Raw genomic sequence first — 26373 nt, forward strand, 5'->3', positions numbered from 1 at the left:
TTTACATGCTTTTTTCAGGGCAGAATTGTGGTATTTGTTGTCAATTGCAAACTTCAGTTAATGTTCATAACTTAAGGCTCTGTTATGTGCATGAATCTGAGAACAGATGGAATTGCTTTAGAGTATATAATATAAACAATACACAAATTTGTACGGTCAATAAAGACAGTATTGCTAGCATGTTTGACAGTAATGTATGTTTGACATATCCATCTTCCAGTGTAATTTCAATATGAGGTTTATTTGGGAACGACATTTTGACACAATCAATAGCTGAAAACTGAGTGAGAAAAAGCACAAAATATAGATGACTCCTCAAGTTACTGGGTCTGGAAGGAAGGCCTTCTGTGAGAGATGATTTTACTAGTATTATTAATTTTACTGATCCCCTGCTAAGATAAATAAGAATTAGGAGACACACAGCTTTAATAATGAGCTTGTTGCCTTGGTCTTGACCATGCTAAAGGCTAATAGATGTTTAAGCACGTTATCAAATCAGTCCTCAAAACCTTAACAATGTAAGCTTATACTATTACTATAAAATTTGGAAACCTTGAAAACAACTGAAGAATTTTTACCTGATAAGCAGTGAAATGGAGCCAGATCAAGAAATACCACCCCAGAATCAGCCACTTCTCAATGATGAGGCCATCAGTGCAGTTTGTGAAGGAATGCAACAGTTCATCATATGCAGGTCTGGTCCAAGACCAACAATTTAATCCTATCAGTCATTCGCAGGATCCCAGTACAAAACACCAAAGCAAGAGGAAAGAGAAACTATATATTCCTCCATTAAAATAGTTATTGTGAATATATGTTCAAAAATTGCAGAGCAACACTATTGTGCATCTTGCCATCTCTCTCAGGTCCCTGTAAAAGACTAATATTCTCCTGCCCACGAGGGTCTTTCAGTTGATTTGAAAATAATTGTTAGGATTCTGTAGTTTATGTGTTGAACAACTACCAAGCTTATTCTTGTATAAAAAGAAGAAAATTGTCTTTCCCAACTTGGCACCCAATGGAAATGTTGAATTACCTATCCCCAGATAGCAAATAAAAATAGAATATTTCAACGGTGTATTAATATTTACTGAAAAAAATTACATAATCACATTTTGTTTTATTTTAACTACAGTGACAGTATTTAACTTAACCACTTAATAGTTTTTGAAGTACAGTAATAGTTTATTTTTTCCTTAGAGATGAGCTATTGATTAGTATGATTTGTTTTAAAACAATAACAGTTAATGTTGATAGTAAAATCATCAATGTTTAGTTGGCCTTGAAACTGCCTTTTGGTCTGGTTCTCCAAAACATGACATTGCATATTTATCTTTCTCTCTCTCAGGTATTATGAGGCTTTTCCACCACTTTCCCAGAAACCAGTTTGCCTGCAAGAAATCATGACTGTGTGGAATAAATCCAAAATATGTTCTTACTCCAGTACCTCCTCATCTTCCACTGTCCCAGCAACTAGCACAGATACATCATCTCCAAAGGACTGCATTAGTGAAAATGAAGCATCCAAAGAGAGAAATCGTAACAAAGCACCTGTAACTGTACAGGAGAGAGTCACAGAAAAGAATGACAAAGATGAAAAAGAGAATAAATTTGGAAATCGTATTGAAGGAAAATCTGTTTCATACAAAAAGCAATTCCGGCATAAATCTGAGGGGAAGCTTCGTCTTCGATCCTGGTCTTCTGGCTCCAGTGAAGAAGGTTCAAATTCTAGTGGCAATCATGGTGAATTAAAAGCAGCTACAAAATATGTAAAAATAAGGCATAAAACAAAGGAGGCTCGGAGTAAAAAAGGATGGAATGGACAAAGTAAGTATTTGCCAAAAGCTGGTGAAAAAACTGAAAGGAAAATTCCTGGCAGCAGCAATGGATCCATTAAACAACTATGTAAAAGAGGTAAACGGCCATTAAAAGAAATTAGACGAAAAGAAGGTGGAAACCATGAGAGAAAAGAGCTATATTTTGATAGCAGGAATGAAACTGAGTATAAGGAGGAGCCTTTGTGGTATACTGAGCCAATTGCAGAATATTTTGTTCCCCTGAGTAGAAAAAGTAAGCTTGAGACGACATACCGCAACAAGCAAGAAGATGTATGTGATGCAACATCAGAGGCTGTAGAAGAATTAGCTGAATCAGTACAAGGTCTTTGCATTAGTAACAACAATAATATTAATAAAACATACCTCGCAGCAGGTACTTTCATTGATGGTCGTTTTGTGGAAATGCCTGCAGTTTTAAATGAGGATATCGGCCTCACTAGGACCTCAATATGTTCTCCACCAGAGGACGATATACATTTAGATGGTGTTCATCTGTCAGAACTAACACACTTCTATGAAGTGGATATTGATCAATCCATGTTGGATTCTGGTGCCTCAGGCAAGATGCAAGGAGAAAGTCGGATTTTGAATATGATTCGGCAGAAAAGCAGAGAAGGAGCTGATTTTGAGGCAGAATGTTGCATAGTGTTTGATGGAATGGAATTGAAAGGGGAAAGTGCAATATGGGCAGATTCGGCCACCTCTGGTGCAGAAGGGTGGTTCTTGCAAGATCTTAGTAATTTAGCTCAATTTTGGGAGTGCTGTTCATCTTCTAGCTCTGGTGATGCAGATGGGGAAAGTTTTGGAGGTGATTCTCCTGTTAGACTTTCCCCTACCTTAGACAGCACAATGCTTAATTCATACATGCTTGCAGGCAATCGAGAGCTGTTTTCAGATACTAATGAAGGGTGCGGTTTAAATTCTTTTTCAGTGTTTGAAGTGCAATGCAGTAATTCTGTTTTACCATTTCCTTTTGAAAAACTAAATTTGGGAAATGAAAATACAGATTCTAGTAGCAATGTTGGTATGTTTGGGAAAACACAGTCAAGATTGTTAATATGGACCAAAAATAGTGCCTTTGATGAAAATGAACACTGTTCTAATCTGTCAACAAGAACTTGTAGTCCATGGTCATATTCTGAAGAAACACGTTCAGACAATGAGACTTTAAATATTCCTTTTGAAGAATCACCTCAATTTAACTCTGATGATATTAATTATATAGTTCCCACAGTATCTTCAAGTTACATAGATGAAGAAATTGTAGATTTTTTGCAGGAGGAAACCTGCCAAGAACAGACAAGATCTTTAGGAGAAATACCTACTTTAATTTTCACAAAAAAGTCAAAATTAGAATCTCTCTGTGGTATTCAGTTAGAACAAAAAACAGAAGATAAAGAATATGAGACTCCACAAGTATGTAGTGACAGTAGCCCGCATGAAGATGACTATGGCTCAGGAGTTATGAAACATATCTGGACAAATATGACAGATGAAAATTCTGCAGCAATTGTAGAAATAGAAGGAATAGAAGAGGAACTGTTTCCAACTGATGTAAATCATTATTGTTGCTGCTTAAATGATGCAAAGGTAGAAATTCTTCAAGGTCCAAACAAAGCAGTGCAAAGATCAGAATACCATCTTTGGGAAGGTCAGAAAGAAAATTTAGAGAAAAGAGGCTTTGCTTCAACCAATTTATCAGAAGTAGATTGTGGAGATTATACTACACCCTCCAAATCATGGGATGTTAACCAAGATAAAGAAAGTTCATTTATTCTTGGTGGTGTGTATGGGGAACTGAAAACATTCAACAGTGATGCAGAATGGGCAATAGTGCCCCCAAATCACCCCAAAGGAAACTTATTACAGTGTGCAGCTTCTGATGTTGTCACAATAGCTGGTACAGATGTCTTCATGACACCAGGAAATAGCTTTACTCCTGGTCACAGACAATTATGGAGACCTTTTGTATCATTTGAGCAGAGTGAGCATTTGAAATGTGATCATGGATTAAATAGAGGTTTTTCTTTTATCTTTCATGAAGACTTGTTAGAAGCTTGCAGCAATTTTCCAGGTGAAGAGTCTGGTCTTGAATATTCTTTCTCTTCCTTTGACTTAAATAATCCATTTTCACAAGTACTTCATGTCGAATGTACATTTGAACCAGAAGGAATTACATCCTTCAGCCCTTGCTTTAAACCCAAATCAATCCTTTGCTCTGATTCTGACAGAGACGCTTTTCGCCCTAGAATATGTGGTGCTGGGAGGACACAGTACAGAGCAATACGGATTTCTCCTAGGACTCACTTTCGCCCCATTTCTGCATCTGAACTTTCTCCATGTGGTGGAAGTGAATCTGAGATTGAATCTGAGAAAGATGAGGGGAATATTCTTGTCTCTTCTCAAGCTGAACCATATGATGATCCACAAGCAGATCTCAAACCACTGGAAGAAGATGCAGAAAAAGAAGGGCATTATTATGGGAAATTAGAACTTGAGTCTGGGAAATTCTTTCCTACATTAAAAAAGTGTGGGATGGAAAAGAGTGCACAGACATCTCTGGATTCCCAGGAAGAATCATCTGGAATATTGCTGGTAGAAAATGAGAGTTCTTGCTTAGAATGCAGTATGAAAGATGTGCAAGATACAATGGCTGTGAAAAATTCTGAAGCTAGCTGCAATGTTGTGGAGCCAAAAGAAGAGGAAGACAAGTCTTGCAGTTGTAAGGAAAGCTCATTGGTGCAACTGAAAGAGGTATGTCCTTGAGAATTGTGCATTGTATAGATAAGTTACAAGTTTCAATAAAATTATATATAATTCAATGGATTTAATGCCTTTAAAATATATCTGGAAGATAGATTCCTGAATGCACAAGAATTAATAACCTTTTCCAATCCAAGGTGCTACTGTGCAATCTTAACTTTTTCCTGCACAAAAAATAATGTTTGAAATTAAAAAAAATGTTCTGAGCATCTGCCTACCTTCTCAACTGCCTGGAAGAAGTGATATAATTCTGTTTGGAAAATGAACATAGAAGGGAAAAAAGAAACTGATAATAGTTTCTATGGAGGACACATTTTTAGCTGGTAGGGGGTTATATTACATTGAGTCCTCCCCCTTTTCTTGCAAATAAACATATATCATTGCTTTTGTGCATTTATTCAATGTCGTTAGCCATTCAATCATGCCTGACTCTTGGCCACTCTATAGATTGGCACCCTCCATGCCTCTGTGTCTCACACCGCCTTCTTCAGATCCTCCACGGTCATCCCGGTGTCATCCTTTATAGTGGCCAGCCAGCAGGTGCTAGGGTGGCCCCTTCTTCTTTTCCGCTGATCACTCCCAGCATAATTGCTTTTGAGTGAGTCAGCTCACATGACATGGCCAAAGTATGATAACCTTTATTTAGCAATCTTCGCTTCAAGCGATATTTTGGTGAGGCCAGTCTAGAACTTGTTTGTGATTTTTCCAGTTCATGGGATGTATAATAGTTGTCGCCAATGTTCACTTATTTCCCTAGTCAAAATAGGCGTTAACTCTTAACTTTCAGAGGAAAGATTAAAAAAGGATATTGAACATAAAAATATACAAGAAGATAATACCTATGTGACATTTAATGTTTATGTGGAAGTAGTATAATAAAAATTTTGAATGCTAAACTTTTATATTGCAATAATAGCCCCATGCAGACTTAACTTGGTTGACCTAAACATACCGTATTTATCGGCGTATAACACGCACTTTTTCCCCCTGAAAATAGGGGGCAAATGATGTATGCGTGTTATACGCCGATGTCCCGTTCCCAATAGTGCCTAGCGGCGGCGCAGCATCGTGACGCTGCGCCCGCCGCATATTAAAGGGAATGCGTGTTATACGCCTGTGCGTGTTATACGCCGATAAATACGGTATATGCTTATGTTTTGCTGAACTCACTGAGACCAGCTGTTTGTATGGAAGCATTTCATAATTTCTTGAAACAACATCACACTTTATTGGATTCATATTCATAAGTAGCATAGTATAGGATTATTTTCTATTGTCTTTGAACTAAAATATAATTCTTCTCAAAACAGTTACCTGTATTGAGTAGTGACCTTCAGAAAATAAGCTACAATCAAGCAAAACAGTGTTGGTGGGAGAAAGCTCTTTATACTCCACTCTTTCCTACATCACAGTATGAAGGTAGCAGTATCTTTGACCTCTTTATAATTGACAAACTTTACAGCTGACTTAGATAAAAGATAAATGTAGATGATCATGTTTCAAATGGGAGCCACTGAATTATCTGAAAAATTGTCCCATTATGTGCTTCTTTTATTTTCTCATTAGTGCCATAATTTTTCCATATGGCAGGATGATGCTAATTAATTTATCAAGTGGGTACATTAGTTCCTAACTATTATCAAATAAGTAGTCATTGTTTTCCCTGTTTCAGACTGGAGTGCAAAGGAATAAGATTATTGAGAAATAAGAGTGGGACTATTACTGGGGGGATTCTGGGCTTGCAGGAAGGGAATGAGCTGTAGTTAACTGCATTAGTTTCTGTTAGCCAGCTGTGGAGTCTAGTCCTGCTTAGGTACTCCAATATTACATGCATATGTCAGTAAAAATATTGTTCAATGAGTTCTTGGTTCTAATAGGTTTAAACATTTAACAGGTGATTCATTCTACATATTTAAACAGCCACCTTCTTTTTCAACTGTTGAAGGCTGTTTTTCCTTTCCTATCTCTCCTTTTCCAGCTCACATGTGAAAAGAGCATTTAAGCTGTTTTGTGTAAGATCAAACCAGGAGGTCCCCTATATTAAGATATCATTGTTCATGGACTTTTAGTAACTTGAAAATGCTTTTGAGATTACTTTCTCAGGTTGCCAGAAGTCTCTGAAGAATGAAGCTCCTTAAAAAAAAATACTCCACTAACATGAGCCCCACTGCTAAAAATATCTCTGATATATTCAAGTTGTACAGCCTTTAAGATTAAATTATTTTGAATGAGGAACTGAACCTGGCTGCACCCATCATAGCAGATGAAGCATAGGCACAATCTGATCAAACTAAATCCATGTTAATGATTGGGTAGTCTTATTTTGGGTTAAGTATACTTTCTGCATTATATCTAATATGCTGCAGCATTTGCATTTTTCTCTCATATTAAACATTGAAACTTGGCAACAGGTTTTGGAGTGGCTGTAAGAACCATCTCCAAATCTTGGGGATTACATAGAATCATGGGAACTATAAGGAAATGATCTAAGAACTAAAGTATTTCTGTCATATATGAATTAGTCCTCCTTGCTTTCATCCATTTCAGAATGTACAAAGAGTAGGAGAGGAGTAAGAAATATGAAGCCAATTTAAAGGCAGGGTCCCTTCAACATTACCCATTTATTACTTTCTTGATCTTTTCCTTCTTTTTGCCCATTCATTCTTCCTTCATATTTAACCAAATAGTTAGGGGTAATATATTGACTCTAAAACTGCTTAGAAAGGACTGTAAAGTGGTAGATAAGTCTAAGGGCTATTGCTGTTTCATAATTTAGTCCTCTTTCATTCACCCTGTATGACCACATAAACTTGATATACTTCTTTCTTGTTGATCATTCACTTTTGTATTCAATCTGTTATCCATCAGTGTTTATTCTAGACTGAAGCTTCTCTTGTTGTAGCATTGCTTAAATACAGTGTCTCATTTCCACCATATTTCCTTGTTTCTACTGCCATTCTCAACTCTCATTTCCATGTAATAGGGGCAGAAACATGGCCCCTTTTAATTGTTTTATTCCTTATCTTTGATCAGATAATACTTGCTATCTCTCCGCACACATTTTTTCCATTTTCTCATTTTAAGTAAATATGTTATTTTAAGTAAACTTTTCAGTTCTCTCATCAGAAACATTCCATTTTATTAAAAAATACCTTCATTATTTTATGTCACAAACATCAATGACTCTGAACTCTGTATTTATCTAAACATTCCATAAGTAAGTTGATTTGCTTATGTGCTTTCTCTAAATCAGAAGACATCCAATCATTTTTCTTCTCACATTCATATATTTTTTAATAATTCATACATTTCCCAATCACTTGATGAATTGTACTTCTAAATTTTTGCTTGTTGGCATTCTTTTTCATCAGAATTCTGCTAACCACCTTTATAGATATGCTTAACTAATCTTCCTATAAATTTCCATTTGTTTTCTTTCCCATTCCATAGGGAAGCAGTAACAGTATCTTCTGTTCTTTGGGCATAGATGCTATTTTTTACAGATGTGTTCAACAAATCACACAGCTAAAGAAGACACATCTATATAACTTAACATTACTCCACTTATATGATTTCCAGCCTTAATATTTTTGTTTTAAATATAATTTTATTAAGAATTTTAATTATACTGGTAAAAACTAATACAAACTATACTTGCAGAAAGAGAAGAGAATGGAGGGAAAAGTGAACTTTTAAAAAGGTTAAGAGTTTAAAGTGTCTGGTGTTTTTCTCACAAGAAGCAGCTGTCCGGAGCACATGTGGCTGATCTTCTGTCCTCTTATCTGGAAAGACTCCAAAGAACTGGTCTACTCACTGGTTCCTTGGTGCTTGCCATTGTTGTTGGTTCCACTTTTGCAGAGCCATCTTAAGTTCACCATACTTTCCTCAGACATTCACCTTAATATTTTTCAATGTTCTAACATAATTTTTTCCCCCAGTTTCTTCTTGTACATTAACTAGGATGAAAGCCAATTAAAATGAAACTATAATCAGCTTTATTTAGGAGTATATGGAACTCATTATCTACGGCTCTCTTAATCCCTTTTGCCACACATAGCCAAACATGTACATTCACTTCTTTCTTTTTTCACTTGTAAAAAGTCATTCTGAAGTGATAGGAAAAGAATTGTATCCAGGTGTTAGTAGTATTGTCTTGATGTCTCTTTGATTTCCATCATACTTTTCCATTTTTAATTAAAATTAACTCCATATATGTAAAATTAAAAAAAAAGAGATCTACACTCTGCTTGGAATGGAGTCTGGGTTACTAGGAAGAAGCGTTTTGAAGAAATCAGGTTGGCAAGAAAAGGATTGAACATTTGCTCCTCCTTGTCCACAAAGAACCTAATTACAAAAAGCTGAATATCACATGTACAATAATTTGTAATTGTTAATCTGCAGCCATGTAGAATATTTAGGAAAATAAGTACCTAGATTAAGATTTTATTGCAGCAGTAATTACAGTTGAAACCAGAGTTTATTAGGAAAAAATTATGAATGGTGAAATATAATAGATGATTGAGCTAGTTTGTATAGTAAAATTATATCCTTTTTCTTTTGTTTTTCTAATTTTTCAATAAATCTGGCATCTATTTCAAATCAATTTAACAATAAATAAATAAATATCCTTTCAGAATTTATTGTTATTAATGAAAGCAAATATACATATCCCAGGATAATGTTTCAGGATCCAGTCTGGTTTAGTCTTCTGAGTTTTCAGACTCATGCTGTAGCCCATCCTCAGGGACCTTCTCTCTACCAGAAAGTGTGCTTTGGGCTATTCTATGCATAGTATTTATGTGGTGCCTGCTTGTGTGTGGCTTTGTTGATTGGGGTGTTGATGGCTCTCTATTAAATCATTGGCTGTTGTTTCCTTGTGCTGCCAAGTCCTCTGCTCCTAAGTACCTGGTCATAAATCAACACTCTTATTGACTGACATGGGGCCTGTTTCCGAGACTTCGGTCATTTTCTATTCCAATCATTGTAGTTATTACCCCCAAAATGATGCTAAACTTCACATATAGAGTTTTGATCATATATTATATTGTGTTTTCTTCTTCCTTACCTTAAATATGCATGGAATGGATTTTTCTTGCATTCTGCCTTTTTTCTTGCATTCTTATTTCTCTATACAGTGTTATTATTACATCTTAAGAAGACAAATGTAATAATAACACTGTATAGAGAAATGTAACAAATATAATAATAACTGTATAGAGAAATCAGAATTGAAATTCTATATTATAAGTCAATACTTTATCAGTCGTGGATACACCAAGCATATCAAAAGCAATAAAAATGGAGTACAGTTAAATAAGAAAATATACCTTTCTCCCATGAGCTGTTCAGAGCATCCAGAAGTGGGGGGTGCTTCAGTCTCTTCTGGAAAGGCTGGGCTTAAAACTCCGGGACACTCCTCCTCCTCCACGGGACTCCTCCTCAGCGTCCCCCAGTTTTAGCTCAGCCTTTGTGGTAAGAGATTGTGCACTCCCTGACTGGAACGGCTTTTCTCTAATTCAGGTTTGCTCTTTAAAACCCTTCACCATTTAATTCGGTTTTTTCAGGCTTTCCCCTCGATTAATTCAAAAAATAATAATAACAATAATAAAAGTTTTCCTTGTAAGTAGCGGAGCCTGCCACTCCGCAGGCAGCTTGAGGCTACCGCCTCAGGAAACTGCCTTATCTAATCTCCGATTGTCTGCTCTGCGATCGGAATGGAGCACTCGCAACTGCGGCTTTTCTTGCCTTGCTATTTCTCCTGACAACACCATTTAAATCGCAAGTTAGAGCAGCAGCAGAAGCGGCTCATCAGACGGCTCAGGCTTAGCACCGGTGATTCCGCTTTCTGCCCTTTTCAACGGCTGCCTCAATTTCACGCCTAATTACCACAGCCTCCATTCCTCGCTGGTTTCCCTTGCTGGGGACTGAGGCAGTAACTTTCCATTGTGCCCTCCCTGGATTTGGCTATCCCTCTGGCTAATGTTGCACTAACCGGCTACTCATTAAACAGGCATTTATATTGCAGGATGATTGTTTCTGACAGGCAAGGAGTCACATCAGAGCCTGTAATAGCTGGTTTCCCTTGCTGGGGACCAGAGATCCGGAGTTTTCTCTCACTTGGAGCACTTGGGGGTTTCCCTTGCTGGGGACCCTTAGATACTGTTCACCATTTAAACTGTTATACCTATAGATATACACATATGTCTGTGCATATGGGCACACCTATATAGATATATACATATATATAAGAGAGAGTCTTACTCTCCTGGAGGAGTGTTCTATTTTCAACTGCAGGGGAAGGCATCTCCCCAAAGTACAAATATCAACCACAATATTACTAATAATCATAATAATTAAAAAAAATTAAAAATTAAATTTACATTCAAAGTCAAGACAATCTATCATACACAATGGAACGTGACAACGCTTTCCGCTCCAAGCCAAGTAAGTCCCGAGACAAGCCAGTGGGCCCCAAAAGGCCTCTAAGGCGGCAGATAAGGATGCCCATAGATGGCACCTAGCATTGGAAAGACAATTGCAAAAATGAGCCAGGGAGGCAGACAAGATGGCTATGACACAACAATCTGATCAGAACCCAAACCCATTGATGGGGCCCTTGGAGTTATCTACCCAGTCCAGGCAGGCTGTTTCTGGACAACCCCCCATAGGCATATCTCCTCCATTGAGCACTGGCCGGCCAATTCCTGAGGCAACCTTCACCCCTATGGCCGCCGGCCTAAGACAGGAGGAGGGATTACCTGAGACTATTCCCATCAAAATGAGGCAATGGATGGAGATGGTGATTCAAAGGGGCATTGTGGCTGGAGTTCAGCAATCCATCCGGACCAGACACTTCTCGACCGCTTCAGATGCGGGATCCCTGTCCGCTCGATCCTTTGTGCATACCCGACAACATCAATCTCAGGTATTCCCCAATATTCCTAACATACTAGCCCAGGGACTTCGGGAGGAGGTGGACTTTGAGGACCAGGAGGTTTCGGGGGCGGTGTCGATCCATCAGATGGACTTGGGACTGTCAGAGGCTGACCTGCTAGAACGGGGAATGTCAGATGATGAAGGCCTCATTCCGGACCAATCTACTTTTTCTGTCCTTTTTCGCCTGCACCTCTTTAAATCTTTACTGTTCAAGGCAAAGAACACCGCTAAACTAGGCACATCAGACCCTCATCCATTGCCAACAGTTTCAGGACGAATCCGAAGACCTAAGATTCTCACAACCGGCTAATGAGGCGGAAACTATCCCTGTCCCTCGTATGTTTGCTGAATTAGTACAGAATCAATGGGCATCAGCAGCATCATACCCAGCCCCAACAGGGTACGATAAGCGATATTTTAATTTGGCACCAGAGTTTTCAATTTTTCTCAAAACGCCGGAGGTGGATGAGCCCATTGTGGCACTGGCCTCTTCTTCCACCTTTCCTAATGAGGCCGAGGAAGCCCTGAGACCGGAAGACAAGAGAGCAGAGTTAGCACTCCGTAGGGCGCATGTTTCTGATGCTTGGGCCATTAGGGCAGCTACAGCTGCGTCCTTTTTTACACGTTCCTCCCTCCGATGGCTCTCCCACTTGAGGGATATATTGCCGGCGTCAAATGTCAGAGCCCACCAGGACATAACTAAAATTATGGCAGCCGCAAAGTTCTCGGCTGACGCCACATTTAATGCAGTCAAATTCTCATCTAGGGCCATAGCATCTCACGTATCAGCACAGAGACTGCTATGGCTCAGACATTGGCAGGCGGATACCAAGCATAAGTGCAAATTGGCATCAGCCCCAATATCGGGGGATAAATTATTTGGCATTGTCTTGGAGCCTCTCCTTATAGAGAATAGAAACAAGAAAAAAGTACTTCCCCCTCTTTTTCATAGGTCTGAAAACAGAACTCCCCAGTCGTTTAGAAGGGGTTCCTTTCAGTCATACTATCAGGGCCCCTACGTTCCCAGATCTCAGAGAACATCAGGCTACAGGCCCAGTTTTAGACAGGATAGGCCTGAATCTTCCTATAGAGGTCAGTGGGAAGGCCAAAATAGTAGAAACCCCAGAGGCACTAGAGGCCGATTTTTTCGTTGCCCCAAGTGAGCCCTTGACAGCAGTTCCCATTGGAGGGCAGCTAAAATTGTTTGCCGATCAATGGGACAGCTCCACCTCTGATGCGTGGGTCAAGGACACTATTAGGTTTGGCTTGGCGCTGGAGTTTCAATCCTCCCCCCCGAACTTTTTCATTAGGAGCCCTAGGTCCACGGACCCCATTAAGAGGGCGTTGATGCAGGAAGCTATCAATCATCATCTGCGTATTTGGGCCATTAGAGAGGTCCCATCTGAACAGCGGGGTCAAGGCTGTTACTCTCTATTGTTCATGGTCCCAAAGAGTTCGGGGGGCTGGAGGGCAATTCTGGACCTCAAACGTCTGAACAAACCATTGGTTTATTGAAAATTCAAGATGACTACTCTCCAATCCATTCTGCTTAGCATCAGAGAGAATGATGTCATGACCTCTATAGATCTCACAGAGACTTATCTACATATACCAATTAGACCTGCTCACTACAAATACCTTAGATTTTGCTATTGTGATTGGCACTATGAATATATCGCCCTACCATTCAGTCTGGCTTCGGCCCCTAGGACTTTTACCAAGGTCCTCACAGCTTTGGCTGCCCCACTCAGGATCAAATCTGTTCACTTACAATGTTATCTGGATGATGTTTTAATTTTGTCATCTTCCAGACATCAAGCAAAATTGGATACCAAGATTACTCTGGAGACCCTTCAGGGTCATGGCTTTTCCATAAATTGGGGTAAAAGCCATTTGATCCCCTCAACTAGGTTAGTTTATTTAGGGGCAGTGATAGATACCATGGAGGGCAAAGTCTTTCTCTCTCAGGACAGGTTAAACAGTATTCAGTCTTTGGCCAAAGAGATCAGAGCCTTAAAGAGGGTTTCCCTGGCATTGCTGTCTCAACTGTTAGGGAAACTGATTTCTTGTATTTCCATTGTGCCTTGGGCTGGATTCCATTCTAGAGATCTGCAATGGTTCCTGCTACCTTTCCAGCGAACCGGAAGAGCCACTTCCAACGTCCGGATAAAGGTACCGCACAACGTTCTCCGATCGCTCCACTGGTGGTCGGGAAAAACAATAAACAAGGGTTGTCCTTTCAAGGAACCTCACAGGGCAACGATCACAACCGATGCCAGCCTGGTAGGATGGGGAGCTCACTTCCAATCCCACACTGCACAGGGAATTTGGACTATTTCCGAACAATCACAAAGCATCAACCTGTTGGAACTGCAAGCAGTTCACCTGGCCTTACGCAGTTTTCTACCCCTTTTTCAATCACTCCACGTTCTGGTCTTGACAGACAATATCACAACCAAGGCCCACATAGACAGGGGGGTACTCATTCCAAACTTCTGATGCTGGAGACGGCCAAGTTGTTCAAATGGGCCACGGCCAATCTGTTTTTGCTCAAGGCAGAACACATAGCAGGGGCCTTAAACACACAAGCAGACTGGCTCAGCAGGGCCACGATAGATCAGGCAGAGTGGCGCATACACCTGTCTGTCTTCCAGGAAGCAGTGCGGAGGTTTGGGCAACCGGTGATCGATTATTTGCCTCTCCTCTCAACGCCCAATTGCCCCGGTATATCTCAAGATACCCGACTCAGGGGGCGGAGGCCGTCAATGCCCTGCGATGTCAGTGGCCTCCCGGACTTCTATGTGCATTTCCTCCACTCCCGGTAATACCCAGGTTGATCCAGAAGTTATTGGAGGAACGAGCGGAATTGATATTGGTCACCCCTTACTGGCCCAGGTGAACGTGGTTCGCAGATTTACAGAATCTATCGACAGAACAACCTTGGAAAATTCCACCGTTGAAGGTTTCCCTCTCGCAAGGGCCGATACTTCACCCAAACCCACAATGGCTCAGTCTAGCCATATGGAAGTTGAGCGGAGCCGTTTAAGGGCCCAACAAATTTCAGAGGATGCTATTGCCACTATTCAAGCATCCAGATGGGCCTCAACAAATTGTATATATGAGGCCATGTGGTCAGCCTTTTGTCGCTGGTGCCAGGGGTCTAAGATCGACCCAACTGCTCCAACAATAGGACAATTATTGGACTTTTTACAGGAAGGGCCTGTACCAAGGGCCTATCTCCAAATACTTTACGTAGACAGGTGGCGGCTTTAGCCTCAGTGATAACCTGGGGTGACCTCCGTTCCATAGCGCACCATCCACATGTCCGCAGCTTTCTCAAGGGTGCTGCAAACTTATGACCTCCTGTAATTCACCGCTATCCCACCTGGGATCTCAACAAGGTGTTAACCGCACTTACAACTGGTCCGTTTGAGCCTTTAAGAACCGCTAGTCTTAAATTCCTGACATATAAGGTGGCCTTCCTAATTGCAATCACATCAGCTAGAAGAATTTCTGAATTGGCGGCATTATCAATGCGAAAGGACCTGTGCGTGTTTCATGCGGACAGAGTGATTCTCTGTTTGGATCCATCGTTCACTCCTAAAGTAAATTCAACCTTCCACAGAGCGCAGGAGTTGGTCCTTCCAAATTTTTGTCTGAAACCATCTCATAGACTGGAGCATCAATGGCATCGACTTGATGTGCGAAGGGCCTTAAGCATCTATCTAGACCGCACGACGGCATTTCGAAAATCTGAGGCTCTATTCGTATCCTTCAATCCATCCACTTTAGGACAAAAGGTGTCGTCCACAAGCATCGGTTGAGAGCCACCATAGCCAAAAGTTACGAATGCCAGTCCATCTCAGTTCCTAAGAGCATTACAGTCCACTTAACAAGGAGTGCTGCAACATCAGCAGCATGGGCCACACAGGCTTCCATAGACGAAATTTGCAGAGCGGCAGCTTGGGCTTCACCATCTCCCTTTGTCAGAAATTATAGAATTGATACCTATGCCTCAGCGGATGCTTCATTTGGCAGAAGAGTCCTGCAGAGGGTCCACAGAATTTAGGAGTGGATTTTGACCCAGACGGAGTCCCTCCCTAAGGACAGGCCAAGCTTTGGTATGTCCCACTTCTGGATGCTCTGAACAGCTCATGGGAGAAAGGGCGTTGGTACTTACCTGATACGCCCGTTCTCTGTGAGCTGTGAAGAGGATCCAGCCCCACCCATTTCTTTCCGTCTGGTGGGGTTACATTCCAGTCAGGGATCTAGATTAGGTGATGAGTCCCGGACTTTGGCACTCAGTCTTCGCAAAACTGGGGGACACTGAGGAGGTGTCCCGTGGAGGAGGAGGAGCATCCCAGAGTTTTAAGCCCAGCCTTTCCAGAAGAGACTGAAGCACCTCCCACTTCTGGATGCTCTTCACAGCTCACAGAGAACGGGCGTATCAGGTAAGTACCAACGCCCTATTTATTAATTAAATGTATATGCTACCCATCTCACTTTGAGAGCAACTGTGGACAGTTTACAATGCAATAAAATAGGGAAATCATCATCATCATCCTTCTAACAATTATCTTATCCACTGTAGGATAAAGTCCTCTTCTGCATGTTTCCAACCAATATAATCGTTACCTTTCTTTTTGCCAATTGGGCCCGCAATACTTGCTGTTATCGTTGTTCCATCTTGTTTTAAGTCTCTTTGGTGGACTTTTTATTAACTGGAGTCCGTTCTGTGACTTTGTTAGCCCACTTGCCATCATCAGTTGTTCTTGCTTTGTGACTAGTCGATTCCCGTTTCAATTCTTTTACTCTCTTGATGCTATTGTATACTTTCATTTGTCTCCAATCCATGTGCAGATTTTTATATTTTGTCTTCTAATGCCGATTATGTACCTTTCCATGGCTCTTTGTGCCACTTGTAACTTTTGTATCAATTGTGAGGTTAATTTCCATGTTTTGCTGGGATATGTTAGAACAGGTAGCACTCACTGATTGAAAACTTTTCTCTTCAGACATAGGGGAGGTTGTTCTTATGCTTAGCTTGCCAACCGCATTTAACACACCTTTCAATTTCCTTTATTGTATCACCTTCCATTGAGATCTGTTGGCCAAGGTATTCGTAGTGATCTACTACATCTAGAATTTATTAAATTTATTTAATGAATTTATTAAACATAACCTGGCTCTTTTTCATGTTATTTTTAAACCAAATGGTTTTCCTGCTTTGTGCAGCTCTTATGTATCTGCGTAAGTTTTCTGGATTTTATGAGAAGAGATCAACATCATCTGCAAATCTTAAGAGATTTAAATAGGCACCATTGATTTTTGTTCCATCTTTTGCCCAGTCTAGTTTGCAAAATACAGCAACATGTAGCTGAGTAAAGACCCTATGAAATTCATTATTTGTAAGCTGGGCCACTTTGAAGCAGAACTTACTATGTCCCAATTGTTCTTTGGTACTTTGAACAGTTTGCTGTTCCTATAAAGTGCATACAGGTAATCCTTGGACTTACAGCAGTTCATTTAGTGATCATTCAAATTACGATGGCATTGAAAAAAGTGGCTTATGCCCATTTTTCACACTTATGAGCATCCCATGGTCACATGATCAAAATTTGGATACTTGGCAACTGGTTTATAATAGCTGCAGTGTCCCCAAGTCATGTCATCAACTTTGTGATCTTCTGAGAAATGAAGTCAGTGCAGAAGCCAGATTCACTGAACTATCGTGTTACTGACTTAACAACTGCAATGATTTATTTAACAACTGTGGTAAGAAAGGTTGTAAAATGGGACAAAACTCACTTAACAACATAAATTTTGGGCTCAATTGAGTACCTGTAGAAGAGGATGATGGGTTGTCTATTATGGAGGATTTAAGTTTGTGTCAAAGATTTTCCTGGGAGTTGAATCTATAAATCACTGCTATGTTGGGGAGAGTAAATCCTTTTAAATAAGAACATATTGTATACTCATAAACCTTGAATGTTATTTCATGGGTGAGTGTGTTTGTATGTGTGAGATAATCTCAGCTTTCAACTTGTTCTTAGTTGGTGATAATTGAAAGTCCTTCCAGAGTCAAAGTTTCGCTGACCAACCTATTGTATGTAACCACAGCAAAGATCCACATCTGCCATGGTTAAACAGGATTTTCTGTTAGACTGGGGGAGGCATTGGATGGTCGGAAGCATTAGGCCCCCCCATCCTCTTCCCCACTCTGAGATACCTCATGCATTTAACGACCTGCACATTCAATTAGCGAATGCATGGACGAAGGCAGGAAGTTTTCACGTTCATTTGACCTGATTCACTCCAATGAATCCCTTGGTTACGAATGTGATTGGCAGGCTCCATTACATTTGTAACTTGATAATTACTTGGACTTTACTTAGCTGGGGATGGTACAAAAGGCCAGATCACTTGACCATAATCTTGCATTTAAAATCATTACCTACCATAGCTTGAATTTGAGGTTGATTAGCTGTCAGCTTGGAAGCATAATTTTGTAAGCTCTGCCATATTTTTTTATTGTTATTCTGTGGTTTTATACTTAGTGGAATAAGTAAACATAATTTGCAGAGAATGCAATTTGAAATTAACTCACTGCCATTGCCTTGAATGGCACTATTATGATATGATTTATTTTAAGTTTGGGGGAAATTAGTATACGTCAGCCTCTTATTTGGCTGATTTCTTAACAGCGGCCTTACCACAGTCGATGAAATTGTGTAGATGTTCTTTCATTCATTTTTCTGGATAAAAAGATAAAATCAGAATTAATTATAAAACTGATACAATCTGGATTTCTTAACATAGCTCTCCATCCTGTAGTATTCCAGAACATTGAGGAAGGATAGTGAGATGAAAGCAATTACCAGCTTTCTATAATCAAAGGATCAGCCATCTCTTTTTGTGATGATGACTTCTCTGTCTTGGGATTAGCTGGCCTTTATTCAATTCCTGAAGAATAGTTTCTATGGAATAGCTTTTCTTGTGGAATAGCTTCTGTTATTTCATTTGATTTGGTAATGGCTATATCCAATGAATTGTCTGCAAGGGGATGACTTTCTAAGTCTGCAACTTTCTAAGTGGAAACATGCATTTCAAAATGACATGCTTTATTTAGTTATTCAGTTTATATGTCCCCTATCTTGCTCGTTGAAGCAACTTTGAAAGGCTTATGTAATAAACACATAGATATAAAACAATTATAAATATAAAAACAGATAAAAATTACAACGGATTAAAACAAACTAAAAACCCCCCACAGATTTGAAATGGAGCAGTGGTAGTACATTCTGTTTCTGCACCTATCACCTCCAGCCAGCTGGTATAGCAAAGTTTTAAGGCTTTTCCTCAAGGATAAAGAGAGGGGGCAGATCTCACCTCTGTGGCACAATGTTCCAAAGTTTGAGTGCCATGGCAGAAAAGGCTCTTTTGCTGGATCCCATAAGCGGAAACTTCTTGACTGATGGGGTCCATGGTAGGTCCCTTCTGCAGAATGAATGGGTTGGGCTGACCTCATTGGGGGAAGACTTACTCACTCAGATACCCTGGGCTCATGCCACAGAGGGCTTTAAAAGTAATAACCTATACCTTGGATTGGACCTGGAAGCAGATAAGCAGCCAGTGCAGCTCATGTATCAGTCATTCCCTCCTTGGTTTCTCTCCTCTTCCTTCTCTTCTTCTTTCTCCTCCTGCCTTATTTCCTAAACAGCAGTGAAGGAAAAAAGATGGCCTTCTTAGGTGCAACTATAATTCTGATGCCATCATAGGAAAATGACAACCATTCTATATAAACCCCATATCAACAGGGTAGATTTGTGTTTACATCAGCTTTCCCAATTTAGAATTGCTCTACCTGAGCTCCATTTCAATCTATTAATATTGATCCTTCTCATTTGCAGGAGTGCTTGGTTATTGGAAAATTCATTTAATACCTGAATTGTTCTTCAGATTGTAGGAGAAGAACCTGTAACACTATAGTAGCAAAAAAATCAGAAGAGTGACAGTACCTTCTCTGATTGAACAAATTTTATTAAAAGCACACGGGTTTGGAAGCTGCAACTCACTTCATTACTATTTAAAAGGTGCTACCAGGCTGGTTTTGAAAGAAGCTTTATTGGATGGATAAGGTTCTCTGGGGCTCTTTGAGCTCGATACTGTTCTGCTCTTTCTTCTATTCTAGCTTTCCTCGTTTTTATTATTTTTATTCTGGATTTCCTCTTTAATGTCATTCAGGATTTTACTTTTTGTCTCACCACACATATTCTGACTCTGGCTTTTTAGGTAATTTCTGTACTTGTCTGAATACTTATTTTACAGACACCCCCCCCCCCCAAAAAAAAAGTTTCTTTAGTTCTGTTTGTTGTACATCTCACCTGTGTGTTCAAAAATAGAAAGCTAAGTTTGCATAAGTAAAAGGCACTGTTTAGATATGAATAATCACTCTGGGTTGCAACAGAGACTAATTTATTTATAATTGCTGTAGCTATCTGTTCAGCTTGCTTTTTTAATAAAGCTAATACCTCACATTAATTGTCCATTAGTCCTAAATTTAAATTATTCCAGATATTTATGAATGTCAGCAAAAGTTACACTTTGTTCAATAGTTATTCAGAAGCTATCCTGCCTTATTTTTTAAATTCATTTTTTATTTCTCATGTCTGTAATGCCTCATGTTAGTACTTTCTTATCACATCCAGTGATAGTACAGTTGTAAATATATCATTTAAATAGCGAGGTGATATAAATAAAAGACCTTTCTAATAAAGATTGTGACCGAAAACAGAGCTCAGTCTCTATTCTGCTACTTACCTCCTTTCTGTATGAATAAAAAGTACATAACATATTCTGTGTTATATAATATGATGGGACTGTGCAAAGCAAAATTAAAAGGGATGCAGCAAAATAAAAAATTATAAGGAGTCTCTCCCCACGGCTCCCCTTCTCTCTCTTTCACACACAGACAGTTTTACCCAGTAGTTTTGATGAACAACTCAGTCACAAGTAACATGAGGAATTAAATTCACTGTGTGTTTGGGGTCATAAAATATACCTTTCCTGTGTTGAAGGACTAAGTCTCCTAGCAGATTCACCATTATCCAATCATCATTGTAATAGTTCAAAACATCATGGACGTTGGAAAATATTACACTTTATCTGAATGTCAAATTAATACATGTAATTACTTCTTCCTAAAATTTAACATTAGATGATCACAGAGGCATTTTATATCAAAGAATTTCCAGTACCATGAGGATTTATTCATATATTCGTATTTTCTATGCAAATGAAGTTGGATCTATTAATTCCAAAACATCATTTTCCATTGCATAGGCTGCCCAATATAAAATCTTTTAATTTTTTTTTGATATTGAAGTTAAAACAATTTCTATTTGTTCGGATAAAATGAATATCTTAATTCCTTATTCCATTCCATTTTTAAAATTTGTATATCTTACTGATTTATCAATCCCAGGATTGTAGGATCACTTGTAACAATTTAGGTAAACTCTGAGGCTGAAATGTTTCTAGTCCACTGAGATATCATTAAATATTATAAATACTGCCAGTGAATAGTGATGGGCATTTGATATTGTTCTTTTAACAAAGAAAATGATAAAAACCATCAGCAGATATAAACTAAAAAAACGTTAGGATCCATCCAGATTTTTCTTACTACATCTCTCTCAATTCTAAAGTCTGGATTATATATAATTTCAATTTGCATGACAAAAAAGATCAAAGTATGATTTTTTTTAAAAAAAAAGAATATCTCAATTTTCAGTTTGATACACTAATGACAGAAGATATATATCTGATATTTTTGAGTCAAAATACTAAAAGGAAACTAAAAGTGCAAAATATCAAATAACTTAGAATTACATTCATGCTGAGACTCTTTATCCCAAGGGTAGGACTTAAATATTTCCATGGAAAGAAAATATCTATATACTTTATTCAACTTTTCCCATGTTCTATAAGGCACAACATGTGCCTTATAGGAATTTGAGCAGATCTACCCGGCAGTAATATGAATAAGAGATGTTGGTGCACATCCTCATCAAAGCAAAATTACAATTAGATTGGCTCATATATAAAGGCTATTATTCTCCCTTGAAAAAAAAAATAGAAAACTGACAAAAACCAGATAAATGGGTAAAATTAAACTATACTGTGTCTAGAATTGTATCAATATAAAATATATAACTGAATAGATACACCGTTTTCTTAATCAGAGCTTTTTTCCAAGTGGATTGAAATGTATACTCAGTCCACCAAGATGAAGACAGTATTAGGAACATGCTTAGGAGTTATTTTTGTACTTGTATTTGTAATGCTTTTGAACACAATTAGTAGCATTGCAGTATGACCCACTTATTTTTAAATACAGTGCCAAGTTATTTAATTTTTTTTTATTCAAATAGTGTTTTTTAATAGCCCATAAATGGACTTTGGATCTATTGGCAACTACTACTTTGGGTTTGTTGATAGTTAATCACCAAGTGTTCAACACAATATTGGAAAGTAGATTAAAGCAGATCATCACTTTAGATTTGGGGGTTGCATCGAATATTTGCCTATTTTATAAATCAATTTTTGGCTAAAGTAACGTACATATGTGTTTTACACATTTTATCAAAAGCTTTTTTCCCCTAATGTGACAGAATTGTAGCTTTGTCTTTTTTGTTCTTGTTCAAATCAATCAAATCTACCATTCACCAAATATTATGTGATCCATGTATAATTAATAAAGCCCATTTCATTCTACTAAACAACTGAAAAAAATACTTGTTGAAATTTATTAGCCAAAACAAAACTTCATTAATCAGTGAAGTAGGATTGTAGTTAACATAATGTATGATCTTTTCCAGATTTTAATATAATTGTAATATATGCTTCACTAACTGAAGATAAAACACCATTTTTGTATGGTTTATAGAATTTAGGAGCAAGTATATCAATAAATGTTTTATGCCATTCCACAGGAAATCCATCCAGACCTGGTAGGATCTTGGCAAACCGCTTGAAGTGAAAATAAAAAAGAGATGAAAAAGATGGGGATGATAAGATATATAGTTCTCCTGAAGATATTCATTTTCCATTTTTAAAATATTACTTGGACTTATATAGTAAACTGAAAACTTATCTGATGAAGATACAGAGGTTTTTTTTAGCTAAACTCGACTGTCTGCAATTAGAATTTGAAAGCATGCCTAGACCCTGGGACCACCAGTGGCGTGTGGTGGCTCTGTATGCACACAGATGAGGAGACAGCCTTCCAAGCAGTTGAGCAAGCCTTGCCTGGAAGAGGTGCTTTCTGCTAACGCACCTTCCGAACCACCTATTTAAAATGCTTTGCACAGCCCAAATATGTTATTTCTTTTCAAACAGGTATACCAACAAAACTACTACTCTATACTTAATTGTGAAATGATGGTTTAGTGTGTCATAAGGAGTTACTAGATACCTTTTGTCTGTACTATGATCTTTATTGCCTTTTCTTTTTCCCGTCATCTGATGACCGCCTTCCCCTTCTCATAGCCTGTTGCTCCAAGTTTTCTGCTTTGCACCTGCTTTCATTGTAAGAAGATAGTTTATTAACCTTTATATGCATTCTAACAGAACAAAAAATACTCTAATTATACCTATTTCAATTTTGTTTTGATCTTAAGGTTTTATTAATATAAATTTATAAACTTTCTGTCTTGTGTGTTGTGAAGTTTTAACCTGCTGGAGAATGTGGCTGTAGGAACAAAGAAAAATGCAACTTCAAACGGTGCTTGAAAAGATTTTTTTTTACGGTGCAGTGTGTTTCATTTCAGCCAAGTCACTCTTCTCACCTGTGATTTAATTAATTAAGAGAACCTGAGATACACCTCTGAAATATGGTTGTGCTGATGTTTTCTTTGTGAGTTATAATGAGAAAGTCATTACAGTAGAAAAAGAATAACAGTGAGCATGGGACAGAATGTTTGGAAGGAATGCAAGAATGTAGGCAAGCTCCACCAATCCATGAATGCTTATTGGAGTCTAATCACATTCTCTGACATCCACGCAGAATAATCAGGATTTTGAGGAACAGTTAATGTTTGGAATTAAGACATGTGTTGAGACTATGTTCATATCATGGTACGACAGTAAGCATTTTCTGTCCTGTCTGTAAAATAATTACTGTAATATATTTCAGTGCTAGTAGAAATAAGGATGGATTAATCGAATGTTTGCATTCCTTTTTTTAATGAAAGAAGATTACAAGTGATAGAGAAACCTATCACAATTTTATTCATTTACATTTTTTCAGTTGTTTACCTTAGTGTTTTTTTTGCATCAGTTTTGAACTTGAAAAATAAAGTTGATCGAGAATTTCATAGATATTTTATGCCCTTTTTGAGATATAAGGATTACATTGAACAATTCTAAAAAGCACTGGACTTGGACATTTGTTTGTTCAGGATAGATTTGAAAATGCAGTTTCTATAAATATTTGGAAGGGCTGAATTTGTCAATCTAACCATTTTTTAAAAAGTGTATGGCACGTATTAGCCAGGGATCACCGAGGTAGCTGGCTGCCTCTGTGAAAGGATTTTTTTCAGGCAGTGTTATCTTTACCTGCGGGATGCCTGAATGTTGATAGGCATTCTGGGAGGCTCCTTTCTGGTCCCTACACAGTTCATTTGCTCACGGGAATTGAGCCGCCAACCTCAGCAGTGTGCAGGCCCAGCATCTTACCATGTGAGCCACCGTGGCCCCATTTCTAACCACTAGAAAAGGATGACAGAATAATGTTTCATCTGCATCATAGTACTACCATCTGGAATTGAAAGAGTAGAGGGAGAGGAGAAAAGTAGAACTTGATTGGATTTCTCTCTCTCAACATTGCTCCTTATCCTTATGCTAATGTAGTATTACACCTATGAAAAGTTAGCTTAAAATATGACATAAATGTATGGTTACATTTTCAATTTGGAGACAATAGTGCTCTATACAACTATATCGTGTTCATTAAGCTAATGAGTTTTTGGCAAATTTTATCAGAGGAGGACTTTGTGTAAATCACAAATAGGCAAGGCTAACAGTAAATACAAGAATAGCAGATGAATAATTTTTGTATTCTTAGACCCCTTACAGGTACTCTGCTTCTGGACTCCAGGCATGCATGTGCACCAGGAACCCCATTGCTGTAACTGGGGATTAAAAGACAAGGCACCTCACATAGGTAATCAAATGGGAAGCTATTTACTAGGGAAGAGTATACCTGAAACTCCTGGACATTTTCTATCCTTTCTAAGTGCTCTCAAAATGAGCAGTGTATTCCTGTTCATAGTTAGACCATTTTGCCCCATAACTTCTGAAATTCTGTGTTAACTAAACAACAACCAGCTACTTATTAAAACATGACAGTGACACTGTATTTGCCAAACTTTGTGATATATTCTTTCTTTCAGAAACTGAACTGGTTGATGTTGGAACAGAACAATTGTTGGACAAAGAGTTCCAGTGCGATTCCCTACATTTGACAAGTAAGTATTCCATCCAGAGTAACAATAGCTCTCACACCTGGCATTCTCCTAAACCCCAATAATGCATACTTGCTGGGATAATCGAAATAATGGCACAAGAATGTGCAATCTGACAGGTTTTGTACAATATCTGCCAGTTTTTTTGTTTTTCCACAGGTAACCAGGCAGACAGTCAACATACACAGAAGCAAGGATCTCCTCACAGCTTGTCATGTAGACAACAAGAAAGATCTATAGCTTCAGCAGCTGCCAGTGAGAATGCTACTATTTCTATATGGGGTAGTCACCATTTTGTTCCAAGAGAGTTTTTTGTCCCTTTAAAAGCTATAAGATACAATACATAAGGCAGTAGGGGCACCTGTTCTTGGCATATGAATGTAGTGTTGGGAGGAAATTCATAAATTTTCTCCTTTTTTGTGCAATTTTTAGAAGGACAATCATCCTTTTGAACCATTTGAACCAAAGGAGCCATTTTTATCCTGTAATAATATCAGAGCTTGCTCCACAATTGAAACCCTCAATAAATGTGGTGATTTTTTGACATGCTTTATAACTGTTAACAACTGTTATTCATCATAGATGACCAGAGCCAAGTGAATTAAAAGTTTCTCAGAGCTTTGTTGTTGGAGTCAAAGAGATGATCTTAACAATCTCATGTGTTTATTCCCCTTTCTTCAGTTACTGCTAAGACAACAAACAGAGCAGAATTAATGCAATAACATGGGGAAAAAACATAAACTACTATGAAAAGAATGTGGAAGACAAACATGACAATTTGTGACTTAGGCATGAATGAGTTAGGCCGGGGTAGGGAAACTTGGCTGTTTTATCACTTATGGACTTCAACCCCCAGAATTCCTGAGTGAGCCATAAAAGGTTCCCCATCCCTGGCCTACTGGTTTTTCCGTGGTGGGAGAAATCAATTTTTGACTGGAATGGGACTGTTTAATATACAAATGTAGGACATATTCTTTATGAATATAAAGAATATACATATAATACATATAAAGAATATGTCTTACATTTGTATATTAAACAGTCCCGTTCCAGTCAAAAATTGATTTCCCCCACAACGGAAAAACCAGTAGGCATGGGATGGGGAACCTTTTATGGCTTACTCAGGAATTCTGGGAATTGAAGTCCATAAGTGATAAAACAGCCAAGTTTCCCTACCCCTGAGTTAGGCAATTATTTGAATATGGTCAATGTCTGTTATTGTTTAAGTGCCTGTATTAATAGGATGACAGGGCAGGAGAGGGGAAGTAGGCTCTTATCAGCTTATCATCTCAATATAGCACTATGTCCTC

The 26373-nt window shown here is 38.5% G+C and overlaps 1 protein-coding gene across 6 annotated transcripts in view; it reads left to right on the forward strand.

The window, feature by feature from the left end:
- Positions 1-26373, forward strand: part of KIAA0232 (KIAA0232 ortholog) — a 77321-nt gene that overhangs the window by 46034 nt on the left and 4914 nt on the right. For 5 of the 6 annotated variants that reach the window (XM_026700965.2, XM_026700961.2, XM_026700962.2 and 2 more), the window contains 5 exons: positions 1349-4592; positions 5912-6020; positions 24664-24762; positions 24992-25066; positions 25223-25318. In XM_026700965.2, coding sequence (XP_026556750.1) covers positions 1349-4592; positions 5912-6020; positions 24664-24762; positions 24992-25066; positions 25223-25318 — 3623 coding nt within the window. Of the gene's footprint in view, positions 1-1348; positions 4593-5911; positions 6021-22531; positions 22938-24663; positions 24763-24991; positions 25067-25222; positions 25319-26373 lie in introns of all 6 variants that reach the window. The other variant, XR_015743041.1, reaches the window with a different exon arrangement.

This window comes from Pseudonaja textilis, chromosome 3 (genome assembly GCF_049901715.1).
Source record: "Pseudonaja textilis isolate UNSWEBS1 chromosome 3, rPseTex1.2, whole genome shotgun sequence".
In the NCBI taxonomy this organism is placed as follows: Eukaryota; Metazoa; Chordata; class Lepidosauria; order Squamata; family Elapidae; genus Pseudonaja; species Pseudonaja textilis.